The 27,014-nt window shown below is 38.0% G+C and overlaps 1 protein-coding gene across 1 annotated transcript in view; it reads left to right on the top strand.

Annotated features, from left to right (window-relative positions):
* LOC136768145 (uncharacterized) overlaps positions 1-26,677 on the top strand; it is a 49,891-nt gene extending 23,214 nt beyond the window's left edge. The window contains exons 13-17 of the mRNA XM_066722197.1: positions 15,932-16,127; positions 16,734-16,979; positions 17,423-17,764; positions 23,037-23,108; positions 26,148-26,677. Coding sequence (XP_066578294.1) covers positions 15,932-16,127; positions 16,734-16,979; positions 17,423-17,764; positions 23,037-23,108; positions 26,148-26,677 — 1,386 coding nt within the window. The remainder of the gene's footprint in view (positions 1-15,931; positions 16,128-16,733; positions 16,980-17,422; positions 17,765-23,036; positions 23,109-26,147) is intronic.
* Positions 26,678-27,014: the final 337 nt, after the last annotated feature.

The following is a 27,014-nucleotide window of genomic DNA, read 5'->3' as shown; positions in this document are numbered from 1 at the left end:
AACCGACAGATCTTTAAACAATCCTTAAACAATCCTTACACCGCACTGTGGGAGCTTCACCCTTTCGACATTACAGTACCCAGCGCATTGATGGTTCTTCCTATCGTTAAAACCCTTGTAGCAAAAATCACAGACATACGAACACCCCAAAAAAGCCTTCAAATTTCTAATACCATAGTAATGATTTTCGTGAAGGAAAAGAAACAATGTGTGGGGGTTAAACTCTGAGTGAGTTTGAAATGTGTCAAATACATCATTTATCTCACAACGGTACCAGACTATGATCTTAACACCTGCCACCTCCTCAAATTTGTGGATATCTGAAAAAGTCACCATCTCCTGTTCGGATAGACCCACTGCCTGATGCATTTGCAAAGCATCATGCAAAACCTGCTCTGCAGCTATATTTGGTTTGAGCAGGCGTACTATACTATACGCAAAGCATGTTTTGTTATTTGTATTACCCTCATTCACTATTTGCCCGAGTTTCTTATGAATTATTTCAGTCTTGAGACAACTTGACAATCGCCTACGAACACCACCCTCAGGGTTACGAACAACATTAATGACCAAGACCAGACTTTCATCGGCCAAGACGGAGGCTTGACTCTGAAGCAGGTTTTCAATTTTAGATAGAAAAGCCTCAACATCTAACTCATCACCTCTCATTATGGTAAAAACACTGCTAAATAATGAATCTGCTCTCAGCTCCAACTGCACCACATCTTGGGGTCTAACACGTTTGGTAATTCCGTCAAGCATATTTTGTATAATATCATGCATTGTAACAAATATCTCGGCATAATTGTCACTGTTGAATAATTCTGCAAAGCTAAATCTGTGAACAATTTCAAAAGTACGGAAGTTTGGTCTGTCTACGTGCTCTACACCCCCATCATTATTATCAGCATCGATATTATGACAATCCCCACCACCACCAGTATTTGTTCTATCGTTACTCCCCCGAACATCTTCAGCCTCTTTGTTGATATTTTGAACATCGCTAAGCTCACGACTAAACCCATTGTCAACACCTGCAGCTTCACTGTTCTGACCCCCGCCACAACCCTTTTGTTGTACATCGTTTAAAGCATGCTGAAGACCTTCAAAAGTGTCAACACAATTGTCATTTACAACGTGGTTAGAGGCATACTCAGGAACGTTTTCTGTTGGAGCAGGACTAGTAATAAGTTGGGGGTGTTTTGTTAAATTGTTTGCGTTCGGAAGGGGTATGTGTTCTAAGGAATCATTTGTAACAAGTCAGAATTTACAGAGGGTTACAAGTCTATAGCAGGCGCTGGTCGGTTGTTTATTTCACCCACCATTTCTAATAGCTCGGGGGTAATCAGTACATTTGCTAAGGCCTCAGGGTCATTCGTATCAGGATCATTCTCTCTAGGTCTTTTGGACTCCTGCTCATGAATGTCTGCATCATTGGTCCTTTTATTACATTCAGACATGTTCAATCCCCGATCCTGTTTATATAGCTTGCTAAGGCATTAATTAAGATTGTTTGACCCTCAATTACCTGTCTTTGGTTATTCAACACTATATGTAGCAACTCACGCAGGTCCGTAGATGCCAACTCAACCTGTAGATTGATAGTCTCCTGCAAGGTTGTAGTTAGATCTTCTTCTTCACTCGATACGACGCTGGTTGGTGATGCAGGCCGTCCAGGCAGTGTTTAGATATGCGTCGGGGAGTCCTGGCTCCTAACTTGCGGAGACACCCGGGCGGTTTCTCGGGGTGTTGTTGGTGAATAATCAGCCGCAGTAATGAACTGTCTGAAATACAATAGTGTTCAGATTATTATATACCATTCATAATAAAAATATACAAAAATGTTTAAAAGAATAACTACATCTAGAATGTTGTATTACAATAATAAACAACGTTAATAAATGTCTCAATAAAGTGTTTGCTACGAAAACATTAATAATAACGGTCTAAGTAAGTACATTGTAAAATGACAAGAACCCTGACAATATTATCGTTTCATAAATAATAGTTTTAAATACTCGGTTCTAAAAGCGTATAAACGATGCAAACAGACCGTTTAAATGCAGACGTCTTCTTAGATCTGGCGTTCCTGATTCAAGCTTGTCATCACTTTCGGTGTCTTAAACGGAGACATGTATAAACATAAGTTAATACCCTAGGTTAGTCTGGGCGCTGCAGCCAGGTTACTTTCACTTTCAAACGTAGACACTACAGATCCCAGCATGCCTCGGGGCCGGCCTGCGTGCGCATCATTCTGCTCAGATGGCTCAGCATAGGCCCTGCAGCACAGCATGCCCTGACAGCACCAGACAATAGAGCCATTGTGCACACTGTGTACAATATGAGCATGGCTCCATCTCTTGGAGTGCTGAAATAAAGGTCTCACTCACCCTCGGAACGCGTTCTTTTCCGTAAATACTTGACACAGGCCGGTCTGGATAGGTCCTCTGATAAAAACACAAAATAATATAAAAATCCGCCCTTATAGATCCATAATTTAACATCACACATCCTGGCGAGATATTTATTACATGTATAAAATGAAAAGTATAACCTACGCGGCTCAGAGTTTGATGTGCTGGGTCACTCGTCATCAAATGTCGTGAACAAATCTGAAAGTAAATATGATTATATGAAAATAAAAATGTACATACATTCATAACGCATATAATTAATACGGTCTTACCCGTATTCATTGATTCGCTTGTGTAGAAATCGAGCACATTGTATGGGGCGCTCTGTAATCCTGCAGATACACGGGTGCTTGTTAGAAACATCGCGCTGTGCCTAATATTAATAAATATTAAAAAAATATATCAATAAATAATAATATCTAGTGTAAAAGGCTCTTGAGACGTTTGAAAATCAATGGTTCCTATGAACAGAATTTAAACGTTTAAATACAATTCAAATATATTTAAAACATTTCAAATATTAGATTTCTTAAATACGTATGTAAATGTAGCACATTTTAATCTTTCTGAACCAGTGTACGGATATCTAAACACTTTGCAATTATATTTATTGATTAATTGAATTATACTTACCATCAAAGTTTGAGAAGTTTAGTCTCCAATCCGCATGGTCGTGGCCGGGCATCTTGATGTCTCTTTGTGTGGTCTGGACTGTGCAGACAGCGTGTTTACCAAATGGACTGAATCTCCGCTGCGAACCCGCATTTAAACACCGCGCTGTCAAATTTATTTGACAATCTCGAGGATAAGCAATCTTAGTTTGTTCATGAAAATATCAGGCTTATTAGATTTATTTAACCTTAATATCTTTAAATGTTCTGTAAATTACACGTATCTATCGTATGTTGTAGATTATGTACGCTTGTTGTTGACATATGTTTAATAAAGTCTTCTGTAGGTATTTCCATTTATTTTGATATATAATATACATCCCCACATGTTTAAAACTATGTAAAGAATATAGTTATATAAGCAGTTGACCCTAAACATTATGACATCAACATTAAATACACACGTTTAACATGAAATAAATAAAATTGTCTTTTCTAGGTTTGTATACATCTCTTATTATATTTTATTACATTTTAGAACCAAAATACCTCTTTAGACAAGGGGGACTTATTAAGTGGTCTCTCTCTCTCTCTCTATGTGTGATTGATGTTACAAACCCACACCACTACCACACGTTATCTTTTAACACATTGAGGCTGTATGTACCTCCAGATTCCTAAATGTTTTGTCGTAACCATCATTCATTAATTAAATTGATATCATGTTTTTATATCTTCATACAGCCTAATGGTTAAGAATAACGCTTATATGTTGATAGCCTTATAGTTACAGGTTTCCAACATCGTTTCGGGTAGTATTCTTTATCACATTATTGTGTTAAGTATTTTTTTTTAATACAAGTGACTAGAGAACAGCTCGTTCTCAGCCCTTGAGATAAGCATTCCAGCCTGCACTCAGTATATATGTAAATACACAGACACAGACACAGACACACACACATGCACACACACACATACACACACACACAGACACCCCTCTGTAAGAATGATACTACTTAAATGTACTGAAGGCTGTTCAAACTTGATATTGTCAAGCTATTCTAATGTGTAAATTATATAAATATACATACACATACACACACAGGTTTGTGCTGTGTATTTACTTAATCTTAATGCATAATGAATTATATTACATATTTATTTAAAATAATTTGATGTTTTGTTACTAATATTATTACAAATGCTGATTTTATTGAGTTATATTCCCAGTTTCTACATATATAGTCTATGCTTCTTATATAACATATATATTCTACAACGCTTCTATATTTAAGGATTTCTTAACTTAGTAACGTTACATTTCATTTACATTGCACACTGTTGTGAATACACACACACACACAAACACACACACACACCTTTAAAACTTCATAATTGTATTTATTCAATCTTTACATTGTATCTGTTCTTTAAATAATATGTTTGATATATTCTGAAATGCAAGAAAATATTGGTCTTGGGTAGGTGTAGTATTTACTGAGATTATGCTGATTACTGAAAGTTTTAATTTACATTTTCTGTATTACATTTCTTTTCATTTTGCTCATATTCAGGATTTTCTAAAGTTCGTCCATCTTGTGTCTCTCAAGCTGTCCACAGCCCCAGCGCTTCTACAGATCGCTATCTCTCAACACATTCCCTTATCCGGGGCCCGGGGGGCCCATCGCCTCAAACGTAAACAGAGCCGCTTCTTAAATTGAAAACAGACCCCACCTGTCATCAGTGCTCTGTTAGCTCCGCCCCCAAATATTTAAATTATTCAAACCAAACTCTAACGTGATAGGCTATTTCTTCAGTGCCCTGTCAACTCCGCCCCCAAATATACTAATTCTTCACCGATCCGAGGATACTAAAGACGTAGACATCTCCTCGCCACCCCCACTAGCTCAAAAAGCTCCAGACCGACAGGACCCTTGTCCATTTGAAAGAGGTAACAGCTTTGGCCCTGTTGAAGAGACAGCCTCGCGGATCTCGCTTAAGTAGAAGTATCTATGTTACTAAAGAATCGTGAGGGCTTTAATAGAGCTCTTTTGGAGCTTCACGCGTGTAGGAGGAAAAATAGCTATTCTACTAAATAAATCGGGAGGACTTAAATACAACTCTTTTGGAGCTTCACTAGCGTAGGGAAAAATATTTATGTTTTCTAAAGAATCTGAAGGGTATACATAGCGCTCTTTTGGAGCTTCACACGTATAGAGAAAAACAGCTATTTTACTAAAGAATCAGTCTGGCTTAAAGACAAATCTTTTGGAGGGTTTCAAAAACAGTTGAAGACCCCCACCATCCTGTACATTCCTTCGGAACCCATCAATATGGTAATTATTCTGTGATGCGGTACAAGCACCCCCCACCCCCTAGGAAGGTCCCCTTCCCCCCTAGGAAGCCCCCCCCCCCCCCGAGTTCAACTCAAGTTCAGGTCAAAGGTCAAATCCCCACAGCCCCCCATTCTGAAAAGGTGCCTTATATTACTACTGATATAGCCAATTTTCAATCATTTTGTGAACATGTGAAAACTTTTAATTTAGAGTCATAAATATGCAAAATGCTAAAATATATATATACACAGTGCCATGCAAAAGTATTGACTCCCCTGCAAAGATTCATATTTTGTTGCCTTCAGATTTTGCAATCTAAAATTCTCAAATATTGTTTACATTTAGAATCTACACAATCTACAGCAAACTGATGAAGCTAAAATAAAAGGCTGATATTATGTAAATAAGTTACATTTTCAAAGAAAATTTGAAGATTCTCAATTGCATAAGTATTCAGCCACTTTGCTACAACAACCCTAAAGCACAACATTAATTTGACAGGTTACAAAATTAGTATTTTGGACCCTGTAATCAATGTGTTTTAACTTGACTTCAGAGTAAATGTATCTGTTTCTGTAAGCTTCTTCAGTTACATTTTTAATTTCACAAAAGTGAAACATCTGTTTTTCTGTAATAAACTTATTACTTCTTCATCTGTGTATCCTGAGAATTTACTAAACCACTACAGTGACAACATTTTTGTATTTTTTAATTTTCCTTACACATAATCACACATTGAAGTTTTCAACTTCAAATGAAATACTCTCATCCTTTATTGAAAATATCTATTTAATTGTATCTGTCAAATAAAATTAAAATTATAGGCTTTGTAAAAATGTTTTTCAGAATGTAATGTGCAGAATTAAAGTTTATATTATTTTGAATAATACAAATCATAATCATAATCAATCACAAAGGTTTTGTAGTAATTGTAATGTCTGCCTGACTGGGTCCCAAGTCTGTTACTTATTAAACCAGAAAGCTCTCCTGAGTTTGCTATTGTGTTGAAGTGAAAGTCTCCATTTCTGAAATATCAACCAGGTAATTTAATAATTTGTATTCCAAGCAGTTACATTTTTCATGTTTATTCTGTGCATGCAATTGTGTGGAGTTCATTTGCTAAATGATTGGTATGGAGAAGTTCAAGAGAGAAATTAAGTTTTAAAAAATCACACTATAATTGTTCAGATTTTTTATTTATGTATTGTATAATACTAGTATTGATTCTTTATTTTTATACAAAAGTTTGATCTGTTTAAATAGTTACTATCAAATGAGTAGTTTATCCGTTTCTTTTTGTTTTGGTTAAGTATTGTTAGTTTAGGGATAAGTGTGCATTTTGTGACTGGCTTGAATTTAGTCACCTGATCGAGATGTCTAAGATTTGAACTTTGGGCGGTTTGATGTTTACTATTTCAGTAGTGATTCTGTGCCGCATGAGTATCACAGGAACAGATGCATTTTCTCAACAATGGAACCCATATGGTAAGTAACATTTGTATAGGAAATGTAATTAATTTATTTGCCTTTTATAATGTGGTTTAAGTAAATATGGAATTAAGGTATGTGGATGCATGTGTGTAAATTAGGTGTCTGAACTGGTAAAAAATATATGACTATAACCAACATTTGTTTGAATATTGATCTTAAGTTGAATTTAAAACTACTACTCCTACTAATCCTAGTACTACTACTGCCACAACTACTACTACTACTACTTATTATTATTATTATGATTATTATTATGATTATTATTATTATTATTATTATTATAAATGTGACTTACAATTTAGTACAATTTTGAGTGTGTTTTGTAACTTTAAGGAAAATATATGTTCTATTATTTTGAATGCAGGCTTATAGTTCTAATAAGGGATAAATGCTTTTGGGGAAATTTTGTTTTTAGATATAATGATATCGAAATAAATAATTCTCAGCTATGTTGGCTCTGAAATGCATATTTATGTTGTATAGAACGGTATGGTGTGGAAACTACAAATAAGTGTGCATTTTTTAAGTGTATGCATAATTTGATAATGAGTGCTTTCACATAAAGAATATATGCTTCTTTCAATGCATGTGATAAACAAATACAAATTCTGAATCTTTGTCCCGAATGTGGAATGTGATTGGATTTGGCTCAATCTCACTTGGCTGAGGGAACAATAGTCTGGCCATGTGGATGAGGCTTTAGAACCCCACCCCTTGGTGTGCAATAGACTAGTGATGGTGAAATTAGGTTTTCCAGCCAATTGTATCACACATTACTTGAGGCCTCACCAACACAGTGTACACTAGTGACACCTGCTTGTAAAAATAAGTTAGAGCAGTTAAATCATTATAGATCAGCACAGAAACATTACTGACATGCAGTAGCCTTGTACAACTGCTGTAACCAGTAAGGATTCTTGTGATATCACTTTATAATATACTTATAACCTATAGTAATAATTGTAGTTTGGCTAGGTTTGTTGTTGAAGTAATTAGTAATATACTAAGACTTAACTGCCAGCTGCACAGATTATTTCCCCATGCCATATAACCCTCACAAATAAGGTCCATTCCCATTCTTTGACCAGTTGTGCATTTGTACTCTTAACTGAACATATCTGATATTCAGTGGCATTGCCAGTAATTCATGGTGGGGGTCTGGGGGTCCTCCCCCACTATTAAAAAAAAAACAAAAAACCTTAAATGTGTAATTCTCAAACATATATTTGCTTCACAACCACATATTACCCGACATTATGCAGGCAAACTAGATGCTTGATCAAAATAGATCTATTTTGATGCACAATTTTTCGACCAGCTGTTTCCACCACTGATGTAGTTTGTAGGTGAATGCAAGTCTCCTGATGCCTGAATTCATCAATAATATCTCCATAGATTAAATTGAGGTCCAGTGCACTCTAGATGTACATATCCCTGATATTTATAATTCAACTGTCCGTTGCACATATCTTTAATTTGACCATTATATTATTTATAATTGTGTTTTGTATATTATATATTCTTCTTATATTTCTTCCTTATGTTACTATAATTCCTGGACAAATACCTGGTACATCATGTATGTTGTTGAGGAAAGTATGTGATTCTGACAAAAATATACTAAAAACAACACTCCTCCAAAAACTTCAATATCTTCAGTAACGGCACTCGACCGTCTCTCCGCAACAACCAACCAATGACAACCAATCATGTGGTTCTACAGAAAGCAAGGCCTCATTTGTGACCAGTGACGTGATTCTCTGAAAATGATACAAGCCTCGAAGTGGCGCTTCATTGGAGACTGACCTGTGTGGTCGACACGTGCTTTGAGGCTTCGGTATTGAACATAACAGCACTAGAAGACAGGGAATTTGTTGAAAGCATAGTTTTTTTGAGACGATGGAGGAATGTGATATAAAGAATGCTCGAAAAGTAGAGTTTGAACCCCATATATATAAATTGATAAGTTGTGGAAGCAACCAGGGTTATCTGAACAGCAGAATAACATTTAAAGGGGACTATTGCTTTGATGAATAAAACTTATTTCAAAGCTGCCCTTTGACTCATTATTATTGTCATTTAGCTGATGCTCTTATCCAGGGCAACTTACATTTGTACCCAGTTAAACAGCTGGGCATTTTATTGGAGCAATCGAAGTGAAGTACCTTGCTCAGGGGTACAACAGCTCTGTCCCACCTGGGATTTGAACCCACAACCTTCCAGTCATGAGTCCAGAGCCCTAATCACTACTCCAGTGCGCAGCATTCATGCAAACTCTTGACTGTTTTCATTAACCCCAGCACAATTTCTCCTCCTCTTTTGCCTTTGAGTTCACTAGCAACCTCACAACATTGGGTGTTATTCTCTTTTTCAGATTACATATGCAACCTATCATTATCCAGCTGATCCTTGTGATTCTACATGCATCAAAGCAGCTAGTAGAATAAAATGTTATGCAATTGGGGTGAGTGGGGGCCGCCATTCTAGCTTCCAGAAACAAAGGCATATGCATTGAGCCTTCACGATATAGCCCCCCATTGTAGCCTACAGCAACCCTCTGCTAGTCCCAGCCTGCAGTCATTTGATTCAGCCTTTCTATTCTCAGCTCCGTGTGTACAGCATTCAATTTGTCGCCTTTCATTTGAACTCATCGAGGGGTAAATGGATAGGCTTCATTTTAAACGTGATATCTTGAAGGAGCCTTTATTTATATATTTCTGTATTAATGAATGTATGTATTTTTAGTGTATTTAAGACATCGTAATAGAATGAGGACAGGTTAATGTAGCCTGTATTGCGCTCTGTATTGAAGCTAGGTACCACCTCCAGAAGCTGCAGCTTCAGCCTTATTTCTCTCAACTCCCAGTCACCACACATGGCATGTTTTAACCCACCGGCTCAGCACCTCCAGAAGCCCTTATTGCTTTAGCCTTACTGGTCTCAATTTGTGTGTTACAGCACAGCAAAATCTGTAGTGTTGAAATCCCAGTGTTAATAATATAGTGTTGAAATCAGTGTTGTTTCATCACTTAAAATATTATATTGACACTTGAGAGTTAGTGTTAATACTGGGTGTTAAAATAAAGAGTGTTGATTTTACACTGTACTTGTGGTAGTTTGCTGAATAATTGTTTTATTGTTTTATTTTTTCTTAATAATTGTATAAATGTTAATTATTGTAAAGGAATTATTCTTTGAGGTTAAAATGTGTCTTTACCCACCAATATATGTATATTTGTGTTTTCTGATTTTTCTACCCTAAGTTTGAACTCATGTCTTGGAGTCAACCCCAAACCATAATATTTGTCTATTTATGTGCTTGTGGTAGTGCTTGTAAGCATTGCCTGTATATGCATGCATGATCTTATCTAGTCTATTTTTAAATGTTCCCAAATTTTCAGCTTAAACCACATCGCTGGGGAGTTTGTTCAGATTGTGACGCCTCTCTGTGTGAAGAAGTGTCTCCTGTTTTCCATCTTGAATGCCTTGAAGTCCAATTTCCATGTGTGTCCCTGGGTGCGTGTGTACCTGCTGATCTGGAAAAGCTCCTCTGGTTTGATGTGGTCGATGCCCTTCATGATTTTGAAGAATTGAATTTAGTCCCCACGTAGTCTCCTCTGTTCCAGGGTGAAAAGTTTCAGTTCCCTCCATCAGTCTCTCAGTAGGACATCCCCTTCAGACCTGGAATAAGTCTGGTTGCTCTCCTCTGAACTGCCTCTAGAGCAGTGATATCTTTCTTGAAGTGTGGAGCCCAGAACTGTACACAGTATCCAGATGAGGTCTAACTAGTGCATTGTACAATTTTAACATTACTGCCCTTGTTTTAAATTCTACACTTTTGACAATATACCCTAACATCCTGTTTTCCTTTTTTATTGCTTACCCACATTGTTTGGATGGAGAAAGTGAGGAGTCCACGTAGACTCCTAGGTCTTTCTCATGCGTTACTTCTTCCAGTTGTGTTCCTCCCATAGTGTAATTATAGTGGACATTTTTATTGCCTGCATGCAATACCTTGCACTTGTCCACATTGAATTTCATCTGCCAGGTGAATATTATCTAAGTCCCTTTGAGTTGCCTGTGCTGCCAAGATTGTATCTGCTGAGCCCCTATTTTAGTATCATCTGCAAATTTGACAAGTTTGCTAACTATCCCAGAGTCCAGATCATTAATATAGATTAGAAAAAGCAAAGACCCTAGTACTGATCCCTGTGGAACTCCACTAACAACCTCACTCTATTCAATCATGACAACTCCAGAACTGTTTATGCAAATCTACAACTACTTAAAGCAGGGGTCTCAAACTCAAATTACCTGGGGGCCACTGACCCCACTGTCTTTGTATAGGGGGGCTACTTCAAGTATTAAAAATAAAAAACAATGTCCTGCACTTTATCAAAAATGAACTATTTACATTTGTTTTTCCATTATTCTTTTACATTTGCCTATTGCTTGCTGCCAGACACCTGTCTGTGCTTCTGTTCACATAGGTGAGCTACATTTGCTCTAAGGGAGTTGGTAGTGGAAACCCTCAGTATAGCTTGAAGATGGGCAGCACTAAGTCTGGACCTGTATTTTGACTTATTGAAGGTCCTGGTGGAGAAGAGTTTTTCACAAAGATATGTCCTTACAAAAAGACACATGATCCGCTTGAACATTTTAGACAGCTCTGGGAATGAAGGGGGTAATTCTCTCAGAAATTGTCCAATCGTGTCTGCTCTTCCCTGTGCCTCTCTGAATTTGGCTTTGAGTTCAGTATTGCAACGCAGGTCAATAAGCTCCATTTGTAGCACACTTGGAGCACTGTCCACATAAACAGAAAAGGGGTCTGCAAACATCTGAAAAATATCAGCATGTGTCTTAAAGTCAGCAAACCGTTGGTCAAATTCCTGCTGCAGCTTCTCAATGGAAGCAGCATATTCGTCACCACTGAATGGTGTGCCCCCCTCCACAAAAGACCTGCATGCTGGGAAATGGCTATGGTTTTTCTCTGTAAATTGGGTTTTCCATAATTTCAGTTTTGTGGAGAATGCTTTGACATTGTCTAAAGCTGGCCTGGGCCCTGCAGCTTCAGATTAAGGATGTTCAGTTCCTGTGTAATGTCAACTAGGAATGCTAGGTCCATCACCCATTTAGAGTCATCAAGCTCAGGAACATGCAGTCTTCCCTCCATGAATGTCTTCACCTCTGTTCTCAAATCAAAGAATCTCTTCAAGACACAACCCCTGCTGAGCCAGCACACCTCAGTAAAATACAGGACATCACCATATGCTGACTCAATTTCCTCCAAAAAGGCATGAAACTGGCACTGTTGTAAACCCCGGGATCTGATATAATTAATGCATTTTATCACAGACATCACGTTGTCAATTTTAACGCATTTGCTGCAAAGTGCATGCTGATGAATAATGCAGTGCAAGACAATCGCGGAATCTAAATTTGCATCCTCCAATTTTCTCTGAACAAGCTCCACCAACCCATTTTTTCTCCCTGTCATTGACGTCTGTGGTTATCGCCACCAGTCTTTTCCAAGAAAGGCTAGATCGCTCAATTGCATCACTCAGATGCATTAATATATCATTGGCTTTTGTATGTTCATGCATCGCACTCAAACTGAGCAGCTCTTCTGTCACTTCAAAACAGTCATTAATCCCCCTGATAAAAATTGCTAACTGAGCCTTGTCATTTATATCAGTGCTCTCATCAAGGGTACCTTTTTCACATAGTATACACAGTTTTATTATTATTATTATTATTATTATTATTATTATTATTATTATTATTATTATTATTATTATTTGTATGTATGTATGTATGTATTTATTTATTAGCAGACACCCTTGTCCAGGGCGACTTACAAAATATAAGGGCAATACTACAATAATACAATAATACAGTGCAGTTCAAGGCATAATACATTTTACAAATTTAGAATGTTAGTGTATATGAGATACAGTAAAAAATATATAAGGACTTACATCCCAGATTGTAAAAGCGGACAAGATGATTAGTCAAATTTAAGAGCTAAGGGAAAGGGAGCATAGGGGAAATCAAAATAAACAATACAAGTGCTAGTAATGCAAAGGCAAAAGTATTACAAAACGTTGTATAAGTGTGATTTTACAGAAGAATGAATGACTAAATTACAAGTACTGTGGGAAAAGATATGTCTTGAGTAATTGCCGAAAGGAGGTCAGGGGCTCGTTCTTGTAATCCCAATGCTAAAAACTGTTATTGGTTTTTTCCACAATGTGAGATGTGACATTCCTGAGTTATATCAAAAGGCAATATATCCATTTTAGCCAATCAGCAGTTTTCAAAATAGCACTGATCTCTGACACAGTGAACGTTCACACGATCACAATGAATACATCATTCAGCAATGTTGTTGACATATCAGACTATATCACAAATTACAAACCCATACTTAATAGCAATTTGCTTTTTGGAAATAGATGTGTCTGTCCTGACCAGTGATGTCCCCGACAATAAACTAAAAATAAAGTTATATCAACATTTGTTAGTGTTCTAGGTAAGTAAGCATAGTGATTTTATTTGTATTTATTTATTTAAATATCAGCAACAGCAATTTAGATATAGTAATACAAACTTTCAAATCAATAGAACCATTACTTTATTGTTAAATATCTGTGCACTATTTATTTATTTATTTATTTATTTATTTATTTATATTCTCAATTATGCCCAGAGTGCACAGACAGGTCAATGACATGACATGCATTTTTTGTGTCCGAAGCCATTATTTACCTAAACATTTTTTAAAGAAATATATGTAATATATATGCAGAGAAAAAATTTGTAGTAAAAAGGTTATTTTACTTAATACAATTCTTAATCAAATAGTTTGGCATAATTCTATGTTAAATTGCTTATAAATTATTACAAGTTGTGAAACAGTGTTATGTTAAATGTATTAAATTAAAAAATATACTTTTGTCCAAAAAATGCAATTCTCCAATTGTCAAATTGCGCAACCTATAAAAATTTGCCTTTTTATGTAATATCACGTTAAGAAAACTATGAACAGGATATGGCATCACAAAAGAAGACCCCAAATTATCCCTATACTGCAGTAACAAGATTAGCAATTCTCTCACAAACATTTAATAATTTGGCAGTTTTGAGCCATGTTGAGGGTGGGTCAAGTTACCATGTCAGGTGGTATGACCCAAGTAAAACTAAAAAAAAAATTAAAAAAATGTTTTGTAGCAATTTGATTTTTTTAATTTAAAAATGTATGTATCCACTTTAGTTCAAGATCAAAAGTTAATATAGTTGTCCAAGTTAATGCTTGTTAGATTTTAATTGAGTTTGAAAAGTCAAGTGGCGCAACCAATAAGTCAAATGGTGCAACCAGAATTACAGTAACACCAATGGAAAAAAGTCATGTTTTTGAATATATAAAATACATTTGAATACTTGTATTCCTTATAATGTCCATATTAAAAAAATAATATAAAATATTTAAAAAAATCTAAAAACTTATTCTAAGAAGTTTAAATCAGGTGAAAATGGGGATGAATTAAAAGCCAAAATAAATGTGATAGGGTCTAAATAACTAATAAGTGAGAGTGTGGCTACAAAATTTAATTTTCTTTATATATTTTGCCTTATTTGGGCCAGCACCTCATAGAAGTGAAGATGATGTAGTGCACGGATGTTTTTAAGTTACATATATATATTTATTTTGTATGGAGTCACAATTCAATTCACACACCAGACTATCTCAGAGGACATGATTCAGAAAAGTTCCAAACTCACAGTGTGTGCGTAGCTTCCTTAACGCCACAATATACTCCACAATGTTTTCTCCCTCTTTCTGGTCCGTTCTGTGAAACCGAAACCTCTCCGCAATGACTAAAGGATGTGGTCTGTAATGTTCCTTCAATCCTTTTGTTATTTTCTTGTATGTTTTATCACTCAGTTTGTCTGGTGCTATTACATTTTTCAACAAGCCATAAGCCTTACATCAGAGAATAGACAAGAGAGTACATATGTGCTTTTCCTCTGGCTTTCCATCCTGAACTGACCCTCTTTACTTTATTTATTTATTTTCATTTCAGGTTTGAAAGTATGCTTGTTGCCAAATTGTAGTATACTATGGATACCCTTGATTTAAATAATAAAAAATCAGATTAATATAAACACATTTATTGTTTTTCTTCAGCAAATCAGCCCCATCCTTTTCTACAAATTCCCCTTTTTACCCATTTTCGTGGTAACCCCTTGAACAGTGTGGGACAAGCAGCAACAAACATATTTAAATGTACATATTTACTCTATCCAAACACTTTTTTCACTTTTGAAGGCTACTTTTGCACAACAAATCAGTGGGTACTCACCAACCACTGAGAGGCAAAAGAGGATGTGAATCTCAAACTAAAGTGGCTTTGATATGAGTTTTATTTACCAAATACATTACAGCATTAAAGCTATGTACTCATAGTCCACTTTGAGTGTTATTGTTAAATTGATAGATAATAATGATTTGTATGTTTGTTCTAGCTAAAGCTATATTTTACTATATGTTGTTTGACAGGCATCTTGCAACTGTAGTGATCACTTTTTCTGTTGGATATTTTGTACAAAGACAGAGGACAGACATACCAGCAACAACTGACAACACATACCCAGGTATAAGTTATTTTACATTCTCAATACACTGTTATTACCAGCCTGCTTTAATATGTGACCATTCTGTTTCTTTCCTATTGAACCTTCCCTGTGCTACTCTGAAGTACCACTACCTATCATTTCGATAGTTTTTGTTGTGGTTCTTCTTCTACTTTTCTTCTTTCACAGATGCCATTACTGAAAGCAATTTATAATTGTCATAAAACATTGTGAAAAACTGAAATAATACATACAGGAGAGGGAGCAACAAAAGTGGGGAAGAGCATTGATGGCTGTGATGCAGTCAAATCAACAGGAAATTGATCTACAATTACACCACCATAGCCACAATCTCTTTTTGTCTCTTGCAGATCAATTCTATCTTGTGGTCCCACTTGCACCTCTAGTCGTCTATGAAGGTAGTGACATTGTCCTCCCCTGTCAGCTCTCTCCCAGTGTCAGTGCTGAAGCCATGGAGGTGAGGTGGTTCAGAGAGACACTAAGTGACCTCATCTATGTGTACAAAGACTGGAAAGAGACAGAGGATTCCAAATATAAGGGCAGGGTGAACCTGTTCCATGAGCAGCTTGGACAAGGCAACGTCTCCCTGTTTCTCAGATACATCAGGATCACAGATGCAGGTGTCTACACATGTAGTGTCAGCTCAGCACAGCAAAACAATATGGAGTCACAACTGCAGTTAATTGTTTTAAGTGAGTATGTGACTTTCTGTGTTGCTTTTGTATAGTTTGGTAATGACTTGTTATCATTTACCATTTACCATTTCTATTGTTATATAGAATGTCACAATTAAGATTGCTCAACAGCTGATCTGGTCTCTGCAGATCATCAGGTTAATTTTGTGCTCCCACCAGCTCCTGTGGTTGTCAAAGAGGGCAGTGACACTATCATCCATCATTCCTAGAAAATGACAAATTCCTAAAAGGCAAATTTCTGCAGTTCCACAGTGTGTTAATGCACTCACAATGGGATTCAAACATTCAACCTCTGCAGTATGTTACTGACCACCACTAATATACCACTCTTTTTCAGTCTCCTGAAGATCAATTTAATCTGAAATAATACATATACTGTAGGAGATAGAGCAACAATGTGGAGAAGAGCATTGATGGCTGTGATGCAGTCAGATCAACAGGAAATTGATCTACAATTACACCACCATAGCCACAATCTCCTTTTGTCTCTTGCAGATCAATTCTATCTTGTGGTCCCACTTGCACCTCTAGTCGTCTATGAAGGTAGTGACATTGTCCTCCCCTGTCAGCTCTCTCCCAGTGTCAGTGCTGAAGCCATGGAGGTGAGGTGGTTCAGAGAGACACTAAGTGACCTCATCTATGTGTACAAAGACTGGAAAGAGACAGAGGATTCCAAATATAAGGGCAGGGTGAACCTGTTCCATGAGCAGCTTGGACAAGGCAACGTCTCCCTGTTTCTCAGAGACATCAGGATCGCAGATGCAGGTGTCTACACATGTAGTGTCAGCTCAGCACAGCAAAACAATATGGAGTCACAACTGCAGTTAATTGTTATAAGTGAGTATGTGACTTTCTGTGTTGCTTTTGTACCTGGTCTCTGCGGATCATCAGGTTAATCTTGTGGTCCCACTAGCTCCTGTGGTCGTCTTCCATCATTCCTAGAAACTGACAAACTCCTAAAAAGCAAAATTCTGCATTTCCAGTGTTAATGCACTCACAATGGGATTCAAACATTCAAACTCTGCAGTATGTTGCTGACCACCACTAATATACCACTCTTTTTTGGTCTCCTGCAGATCAATTTAATCTGAAATAATACATACAGGAGAGGGAGCAACAAATGTGGGGAAGAGCATTGATGGCTGTGATGCAGTAAAATCAACAGGAAACTGATCTAAAATTACACCACCATAGCCACGATCTCCTTTTGTCTCTTGCAGATCAATTCTATCTTGTGGTCCCACTGGCACCTCTAATTGTCCATAAGGGCAGTGATATTGTCTTGCCCTGCCAGCTTTCTCCCAGTATCAGCACTGCAGACATGGATTTAAGGTGGTTCAGAGAGACACTAACTGAGCCCATCTACCTGTATAAAGATGGAAAGAAGACAGAAGGATCAGAGCACAAGGGCCGGGTGAGCCTGTTCCTCCAGGAGCTGGACAGAGGCAATGTCTCCCTGATTCTCAGAAATGCCAGGATCTCAGACACCGACAACTACTTGTGTCACATCAGCTCACAACATCAAATCAACTTAGAGTCCAGACTGAAATTAGAAGTTAGATGTGAGTACAGGATTATTATTATTGTTTTAATGTATATCTGAGTTCTTGTGTAGTTTAAAAGCAAATGGCACCCAGCTGGATAGTATTATTTTATAGTCCAGTTTTATATAGGTTGCTAATACAACCCTAGTTTTCTGAGAAAGAGACAACTACTGAAAGGGGGGTGGGACATTGCTTGTTACCATGGGAACTCATAAATGCATTTGTCACAGACCAACCTTCTCTCTGCCTGCTTTAACTAGTTTACAACAACTCAGCCTCTTCTTGTTGGAGCCCAAAAAGGCTCAGACCAACCTTGAATCCTTTGGGTCATATTCTCTTTCTCACATAATCATGGTTGCATTCACAAACTTTTGTTATCTTTTGAGAATATAACCCAAAAGGGAATGGGACTATTGTATAACCAAGTCATTGCGAGGGAGGTCAAAAGCCAGGGGTGTAAAGTAACGAAATACAAATACTTTGTCCCTGTACTTAAGTACGTTTTTCGAGTATTTGTACTTCACTTATGTATTTTTTATTTGTGGGTACTTTTACTTTTACTCCACTATATTTATGTACAAAATAATGTACTTTTTACTCCGACAGATGACTCGTTACTGTTATTATAATTGGAGAGAGGAATTAGATACATATATGTGGAATTAACATGTTTCAGGTTTGCTAGATACTTGTGACCAATTACACAATAGCATAATGAGCAGCGTTGTAGTGAGCCAATCAGTGAGCTGGATACGTGGCTCAAATCTACTCCCTCTCTCATCCATTAGCGCTTTCATCACTCTTACTTTTCCTGGTCAAAGATGGACTCGAACACGAGGCCGGACCTGATACTCTGCACTGAGCGACACACGTTATAACCTTTCAGAGGCAGGTTCTCTATTTTCTGAAGGACCCAACAGAGTGACTTATTGATTGTTCTGATGCTTGCATTCGTCTACAAAGGCTGTTTTTGAACGTTCAGAGGCTGTTTGTGGGGTTTGAAAGAGATCAGCTACACTCTCCCTAACCCCTAATCCGACCTTAACAGTTTAATAAAATTAGTCAATTCCACATCCTTCTAAAAGCTCGTCCTGCATCAGACATGAATATAAAGTGTGTTGGTGGTTCACACTGGATGTGAGCGGAAATCGTAGAACTGCCTGTATTTCAATAGGAGCTCCACACTGCTTTAAGGAAAACTAGCATTGCTAAGATTTAAACTGTCTACTTTCTTGATTATTTTGCTGCGACTGGAAAGAATCTGACCAATCAGAAGTGACGTAAACCCATGTGGAAACATGCACAGTATATGCGCGCGCCCCATAACAAACCGTGTGGATGACGAGAAGTTAATTAATGAGGCACAGCAATATCCATTTCTGTATCACTGTACATTAAACCACAAACACTTCCATTCAAAAGACAATGCGTGGGTGAACATCACAGCAGCTTTACTTTAATGACAGCTGTCCATAAAAGATACAGTATTAATAAATAATATGCATAATTAAATGTGATTTTTATTTTACATATTAATTTTATGATATAAATAATACAATTGTAAATAAGAAAAGGTCCCGAATTCATGTCCATAGTGTAGTGGTGTAGTGACTTTAAATAAAACAAAAGTTGCTTAGGATGGCATGAGTAACATCACATTTTATATCTATTATATATATACAGTGAGGGAAAAAAGTATTTGATCCCCTGTTGATTTTGTATGTTTGCCCACTGACAAAGAAATGATCAGTCTATAATTTTAATGGTAGGTGTATTTTAACAGTGAGAGACAGAATAACAACAAAAAAAACAAGAAAAATGCATTTCAAAAAAGTTATAAATTGATTTGCATGTTAATAAGTGAAATAATTATTTGACCCCTTCGACTTAGTACTTGGTGGCAAAACCCTTGTTGGCAATCACAGAGGTCAGATGTTTCTTGTAGTTGGCCACCAGGTTTGCACACATCTCAGGAGGGATTTTGTCCCACTCCTCTTTGCAGATCCTCTCCAAGTCATTAAGGTTTCGAGGCTGACGTTTGGCAACTCGAACCTTCAGCTCCCTCCACAGATTTTCTATGGGATTAAGGTCTGGAGACTCCAGGACCTTAATGTGCTTCTTCTTGAGCCACTCCTTTGTTTCCTTGGCTGTGTGTTTTGGGTCATTGTCATGCTGGAATACCCATCCACGACCCATTTTCAATGCCCTGGCTGAGGGAAGGAGGTTCTCACCCAAGATTTGACGGTACATGGCCCCGTCCATCGTCCCTTTGATGCGGTGCAGTTGTACTGTCCCCTTAGCAGAAAAACACCCCCAAAGCATAATGTTTCCAACTCCATGTTTGACGGTGGACAAGGCGAGTTGAGTTGATGCCAAAGAGCTTGATTTTGGTCACATCTGCCCACAACACTTTCACCCAGTTCTCCTCTGAATCATTCAGATGTTCACTGGCAAACTTCAGACGGGCCTGTACATGTGCTTTCTTGAGCAGGGGGGCCTTGCGGGCGCTGCAGGATTTCAGTCCTTCACGGCGTAGTGTGTTACCAATTGTTTTTTTGGTGACTATGGTCCCAGCTGCCTTGAGATCATTAACAAGATTATCCCGTGTAGTTCTGGGCTGATTCCTCACCGTTCTCGTGATCATTGAAACTCCACGAGGTGAGATCTTGCATGGAGCCCCAGACCGAGGGAGACTGAGAGTTATTTTGTGTTTCTTCCATTTGCGAATAATCGCACCAACTGTTGTCACCTTCTCACCAAGCTGCTTGGCGATGGTCTTGTAGCCCATTCCAGCCTTGTGTAGGTCTACAATCTTGTCCCTGACATCCTTGGACAGCTCTTTGGTCTTGGCCATGATGGAGAGTTTGGAATCTGATTGATTGATTGTTCTGTGGACAGATGTCTTTTATACAGGTAACGAGCTGAGATCAGGAGCACTCCCTTTAAAAGAGTGCTCCTAATCTCAGCTCATTACCTGTATAAAAGACACTTGGAAGTCAGAAATCTTGCTGGTTGATAGGGGATCAAATACTTATTTCCCTCATTAACATGCAAATCAATTTATAACTTTCTTGAAATGTGTTTTTCTGGATTTTCTTGTTATTATTCTGTCTCTCACTGTTAAAATACACCTACCATTAAAATTATACATTGATCATTTCTTTGTCAGTGGGCAAACGTACAAAATCAGCAGGGGATCAAATACTTTTTCCCTCAGTGTAAATAAAAAATGATTTTGTACCTGCACTCTCACATATTAGGTATTTATAACCCTGATGATAATACAGTAGTGTTGAAAGGCGATGTTATTCAATACAATTAAACTTTTGTAATACAAGAGTCCTTTCGCATTATATACAGATCTGGATTTTTTTTAATAATTTTTTCCAGAGCTGTATATTTTGCCTTATTTTGCCAGCACCTCATGAGAGTGAAGACGCTGCAGTGCATGGATGCTTGTAAGTTATATTCAGATAGAGGGACGTAATGAGCTGCTGCCCCTTTTCATTCTCCTGACGTTTATTTTCCTAAGTGCCCCCTTTGTCCTGATCGCCCTCGATCGATCCGCAAGTGGGAAGTTGGGCCACACTACATCAGCAAAAAAGAAAATCTATAATTTTCTTAGTTGTTAATGTCCCATGAGGGACAAAAACACTACTCAACTATGGGACCTTACAGAGACAGGTGTATTTTATCTGAAATCTTGTGAACCACTTTAATTGCACACTTCAACTTATTGTGTGAATTCTGAAGGCAATTGGGAGCTTATTTAGCAAAGGGGGTGAATACTTATATAAAGAAGACTTTTCAGGTTTTTATTTTTTAAATGATTTGTCATCATACCCCACCCCTATTTTCCCACATTGAAAGTGTGGCGTAGATTGTGTACATCAAGGGGGGGGATTCCATTTAAACCATGCCATGTCTTCACCTAAACCAAGAGCAATGCAATAAACACTAAAACCACTAGTAATGGATAGTAATGTAATTGTGTTCAAGACTGAAGTGTTTGAGCTTCGACTGTTCACAGAGATTTAATAGAGGCTGGTCATGGATCAGATATTCACTGTCTCTGTTTTTACTTTGTTGTCTAGCTCAGGAGCCTGAAGAGCAGGAATTCACCTTTACTGGCTATATACCAACTGGATTCATGTATGCAGGACTGTTAGTGACAGTCTGTGTGATATACCTGTTCCTCTACAGAAGAAGAAAATCAGGACAAATGAATGGTATTGTAGATGTATTTTCTTCCACAAATGCAAACGGAATTAACAGGTTTTTATTATAAAGACCCTCAGAAAATTAGGACACAGAGGACAAGCCTCAAGTTTGTCAAGCTAAATCTGAATAATGAAAATCACTGAATGTTACATTTGTCTTCCCCACTGAATATATTTAGCAAACCTGAATATATTTCTCTTCACTTTTCACTTGAGACAGTTGGAATGTAATGTATCCATTAATAAGAATTAGGGTCAACCAGTGTCTGCCCTGCACTGGTATACTAAAACAGGGGTCAGATATAAAGCCCTGCACGGCCCTGGCACGAGACGCTCAGGCCCCAGCCTGGCCCTTGTCCAACAGCTTATCACAATTCTCGGCCCAAGTCCGACTGGAGCCCGTGATTTTTGTATAATTTTTTTCCCATTACATAGACAACTGTTCCAGTCATTTTTAGTTTTGAATGGCAAAGTAGTTATATTTCTTTTTGTTTCTTTAATAAGCTTTTTTGTTTGTTAAATTAAAGTTTTTGTTTTTTAAAGTGACGACCAAGCGGCCAGCGGCTGACAGTGAGTTGATCATGTTTAATCAATTTAGCCTCTCAAATCAACACTTGACTTGCCTATAATAAAATTGATAGATATAAAACACTTCAAGCATATCACACAATGTTAGTTTAAATGTTTAACCTCAACACCACAGTAAAAAGGCGTTTTTGCTAAGCTGAGGCAGGCAGCTCTACTGCTTGCAACGGCGTGCGGAAAAATGAACGAACGGGCTGTACTATCTAAACAAATAAAATAAAATAAAATAGAAAACATGCAGGTCATCTTACCTTACCTCAAAAATCAAGGCGTCATCACAGTACATGGCCATTCTTACTTCCAATAGTTTCTAACAGTTAGACTAATGAAAATAAAGTCCAATCAAACAAAAAACAAGACAGCCTCCGAGTCTTAACATGGAGCAGCCAGAAGAGCAGTCTCTTACAGAGCATCATGAAGAAAAAGCACAGCATCCACAGCGGAAGGTTTCAGTTCAGTGCTGCTTTCTTCTCTAACTCTTCCAGCTGTGCTGAAGGCGCTCGCTGCTGCTGTTGCCGCTGCCAACAGCAGTGTGAACTATGATGTGCAGGGCTCTAGTCAGATATTCCTGTTTTTACATTGTCTCATTGATATAGACAGGTACAATTTGCTCAGTGTAAATGTAAATGTTTTGCAACATAAAAATATTTTTATTTCTTCTTTCCCAGATCATAGCAGGGAACAAATTAAAAAAAAGAAACCAACTTTGAACTTGTCAGACTCCTCTGGGATATGCCTATTGGAAGGTAATGCCTTAGTTATTTTTATTTTGTTTTGAGAATCCCCCCCATTTTTACCATTGGTTTGTCCCAGTGTTTTGGCGCAAAGACATTAACCCTATAAATTACATTAAAAATTATTTTACTACAATTTAGCAAAGTAAATAATTTCATCCCTTACACTAAGTTTGATGGAACATACAACAATTTCAATTTAACCCTGTTAATGTTCAATTCAAACACTTCAAACTTCAAACTCTTTGTTGAACTAAACTGTTCAAAGGTTCCTAACTAAACACATTACTAATAATGCCATGATTGTAAGGAAAAAGGGCTTAACTCTGATCAATGGTTCTTTATTGGGACATGTAGCAGCAACAGAGCAGAGGTTGCTGCCTCTGGATTCAGCGGAGTAAATCTGAAACATATTTTGTCCCCTGTGATTCTAGGGTGTAACCATGTGTTATGTGCACTCTGCCTATACAAGACAAACATATCTGATCAACTTAGATGTTGTCTTTTAATTGTTCTCATTAAGATACACCTGCCCACCTGACAAACTACATAGGTGGTCCCTGGATACAGATGCACTTGCCCATCTGTCAAACCTGTCTGCAATCAGTGCCTTTGCTCATTGTTGTGCTGACCAAATAAGGTTTTTTGGTAAATTAAAACTTTTTTTCTTACAGAGTTATGCAGTATACGCAAGTCAGAAGGTAATATTTCTGTTACTAAATTACTAAATAAAATCCATTCTAAGTATTTAACCTTAAAAGCACCAATATATTTTGCCCCCTAAAAGCGCCAAAGGGGGAACTTTTTGACCCTAATTGGAAATGATGGATCATTTACAAATTCTGTCACACAGTAATACTTTTTTCTTTTATTAACCTTTTGTATGACAAATTATTGGTTTTAAATCCCCACAATAAGCATGTATTTGAACATTTTCACACATTCATAGCCAAATTTGGTGTTTTAAAACATATATATTTTTTATGTTTTGGTCTGTTTTTTAACTAATTAATTCATTGAAACTGGTTGTCATGGATCGTGGGTCAGGGGAACACCGGACCCAATTGCGGTGCGTGGTACAGGTGGTCGAACAGGCATGGGTCAGATACTAGTGAGACAGGGCAAACAAAGGCAAGGCAAGACATGGTCGTGTTCACAGGCAAGGGTCTGGCGATCAGGCAAACAAAGAATCAGGGGAAGGTCGTGGTCAAAGGGTAAAGCTGAAGGCTGAGTATTCAGTAAATAAACAAGACAAAGGGACACTGCTCAGAGTTGTAGTGGACACTGACAAAACTTTGCAGTGAGTGAGTCATGGAGTTGTTTATGAATACCTGTAGGAAAAGCAGATGATGGAGAGCAGGTGTGTGATGAGTAATCCAGATACCTAATTGTGAATATTGAAAGAGTGACTGATGAAGCTGGGAGAGGAGACAGGTATGGAGAGGGCGATGGCAACCTCTGGTGGGGACATGTGAAGGTGCATTACATTATTTTGATATTTATTCACTAATCTAAACACAAAGCACACTACTTGTGTCATGCTGCTGACAGGCATGGTAGAGAGTTAGACCCTCTCATCTATCTCAGATCACAGGATGTTGATGGGCTCATGGGTGATTTTGCTCATCCCTGCAAGTAGCAGAAGGCCAACTGCAACTTTGATTTCTATTTAATCCACTGGCCCCCATTTTGTAGGTGTACAGTTGTACCCATATTGTGCCATAATAACTCTCAAATACACTACATGGCCAAAAGGATGTGGACACCTGCTTGTAAAACATCTCATTCCGAATTCATGGGCATTAATATGGATTTGGTCCCCCCTTTGCTGCTATAACAGTCTCCACTCTTCTGGAAAGGCTTTCCACCAGATGTTCCATTCAGTCACAAGAGCATTAGTAAGGTCAGGCACTGATGTTGGGCGATTAGGCTTGGCTCGCAGACGGCGTTCCAGTTTGATGGGGTTGAGGTCAGGGTTCTGTGCAGGCCAGTCAAGTTCTTCTTCATTGATCTCTACAACCCATTTCTGTATGGACCTTGCTTTGTGCATGGGGGCATTGTCATTCTGAAACAGGCCTTCCCCAAACTCTTGTCAAAAAGTTGGAAGTGCAAAATCATCTGAAATGTCATTGTATGCTATAGCTTTAAGATATCCATTCAGTGGAACTAGGGGAAATGACCCAAACCATCATTCTAGACCCAGACCAGTGTTCTCCTGGCATCTGCCAAACCCAGATTCGTTAGTCGGACCGCCAGATGTTGAAGCGTGATGTATCACTCCAGAGAACGCATTTCCACTGCTCCAGGGTCCAATGGCAGTGAGCTTTACACCACTCCAGCCAACGCTGGTGATTTTAGGTTTGTGTACAGCTGCTTGGCCATGGAAACACATTTCATGAATTTCCAGTCGAACAGTTCTTGTGCGGACATTGCTTTCCGAGGCAGTTTGGAACTTGGGAATGATTGTTGCAACAATGCACGCTTCAGTACGGTGGTCCCATTCTGTGAGCCTGTGTGGCCTAGCACTTTGCGGCTGAACTGTTGTTGGTCCAGGATATTTCCCCTTCAAATTAAAAGCAATTCCGCTTGACATGGGTTGGGTTTAAAATAACCCCCGTTGGTGCTTTTACGGTTACATTTGTTGCAATAATATTTTGTATTTATTTAAAATAAAAGCACAACAAAAAATTTGATCATGTGATTTGATCTTGGATCTCTAGAATTTTAAATCAGTAGATTAGCATGATGAATAGTTGCAATGATTGTGGGAATTTGTTTTTTGAGAATTCTCCTTTGTATTTCTCTTTTATAATTTGCCCCCCAAAAAAACTTGTTATTTTGGTTTGAATTTCTGCTATGCAGTGGACATAACCCTGGATCTGGACACCATCAACCCCTACCTGAGTGTGTCAGAAGATGGCAAAGAACTGAGATGGACAGGAAAATGTCAAGATCTGTATGACAACCCAGAGCGGTTTGATGAAGAACCGTATGTTCTGGGAAATGTGGGAGAGACCAGGTGGGGGTGCTACTGGGAGGTGGAGGCTGGGAGAAAAAAGTTCTGGGAGCTGGGGATTGCCCACGATTCTGTGCCCAGGAAGGGGCTGATAATCTTGAGCCCTGGTACAGGATTTTGGGTCCTCAGACTCTGGAAAGGTAATGAGTTGAAGGCCCTGACTGATCCTGAGACTATACTCAACCCAAAGACCATTCCCAGCAGAGTGGGGGTCTATCTTGACTATAAGAAGATGCAGGTCTCTTTCTACAATGCTGAGGATGGCTCATGTATTTATACTTTCCAGGAGAAGATTGACAAGACAGTGCGTCCATTCTTCTCCCCTGGGGACAATGACCTGGACCCTCTGATCATTTCACCTTTACCAACTAACTAGAATACTACAGAATGAAGGTAAATCCTGCCAATTGCTTACATACACTCACCTAAAGGATTATTAGGAACACCTGTTCAATTTCTCATTACTGCAATTATCTAACCAACCAATCACATGGCAGTTGCTTCAATGCATTTAGGGGTGTGGTCCTGGTCAAGACAATCTCCTGAACTCCAAACTGAATGTCTGAATGGGAAAGAAAGGTGATTTAAGCAATTTTGAGCGTGGCATGGTTGTTGGTGCCAGACGGGCTGGTCTGAGTATTTCACAATCTGCTCAGTTACTGGGATTTTCACGCACAACCATTTCTAGGGTTTACAAAGAATGGTGTGAAAAG

Source organism: Amia ocellicauda, chromosome 14, assembly GCF_036373705.1.
Source record: "Amia ocellicauda isolate fAmiCal2 chromosome 14, fAmiCal2.hap1, whole genome shotgun sequence".
In the NCBI taxonomy this organism is placed as follows: domain Eukaryota; kingdom Metazoa; phylum Chordata; class Actinopteri; order Amiiformes; family Amiidae; genus Amia; species Amia ocellicauda.
This window is presented reverse-complemented; position numbering and strand designations above follow the sequence as displayed.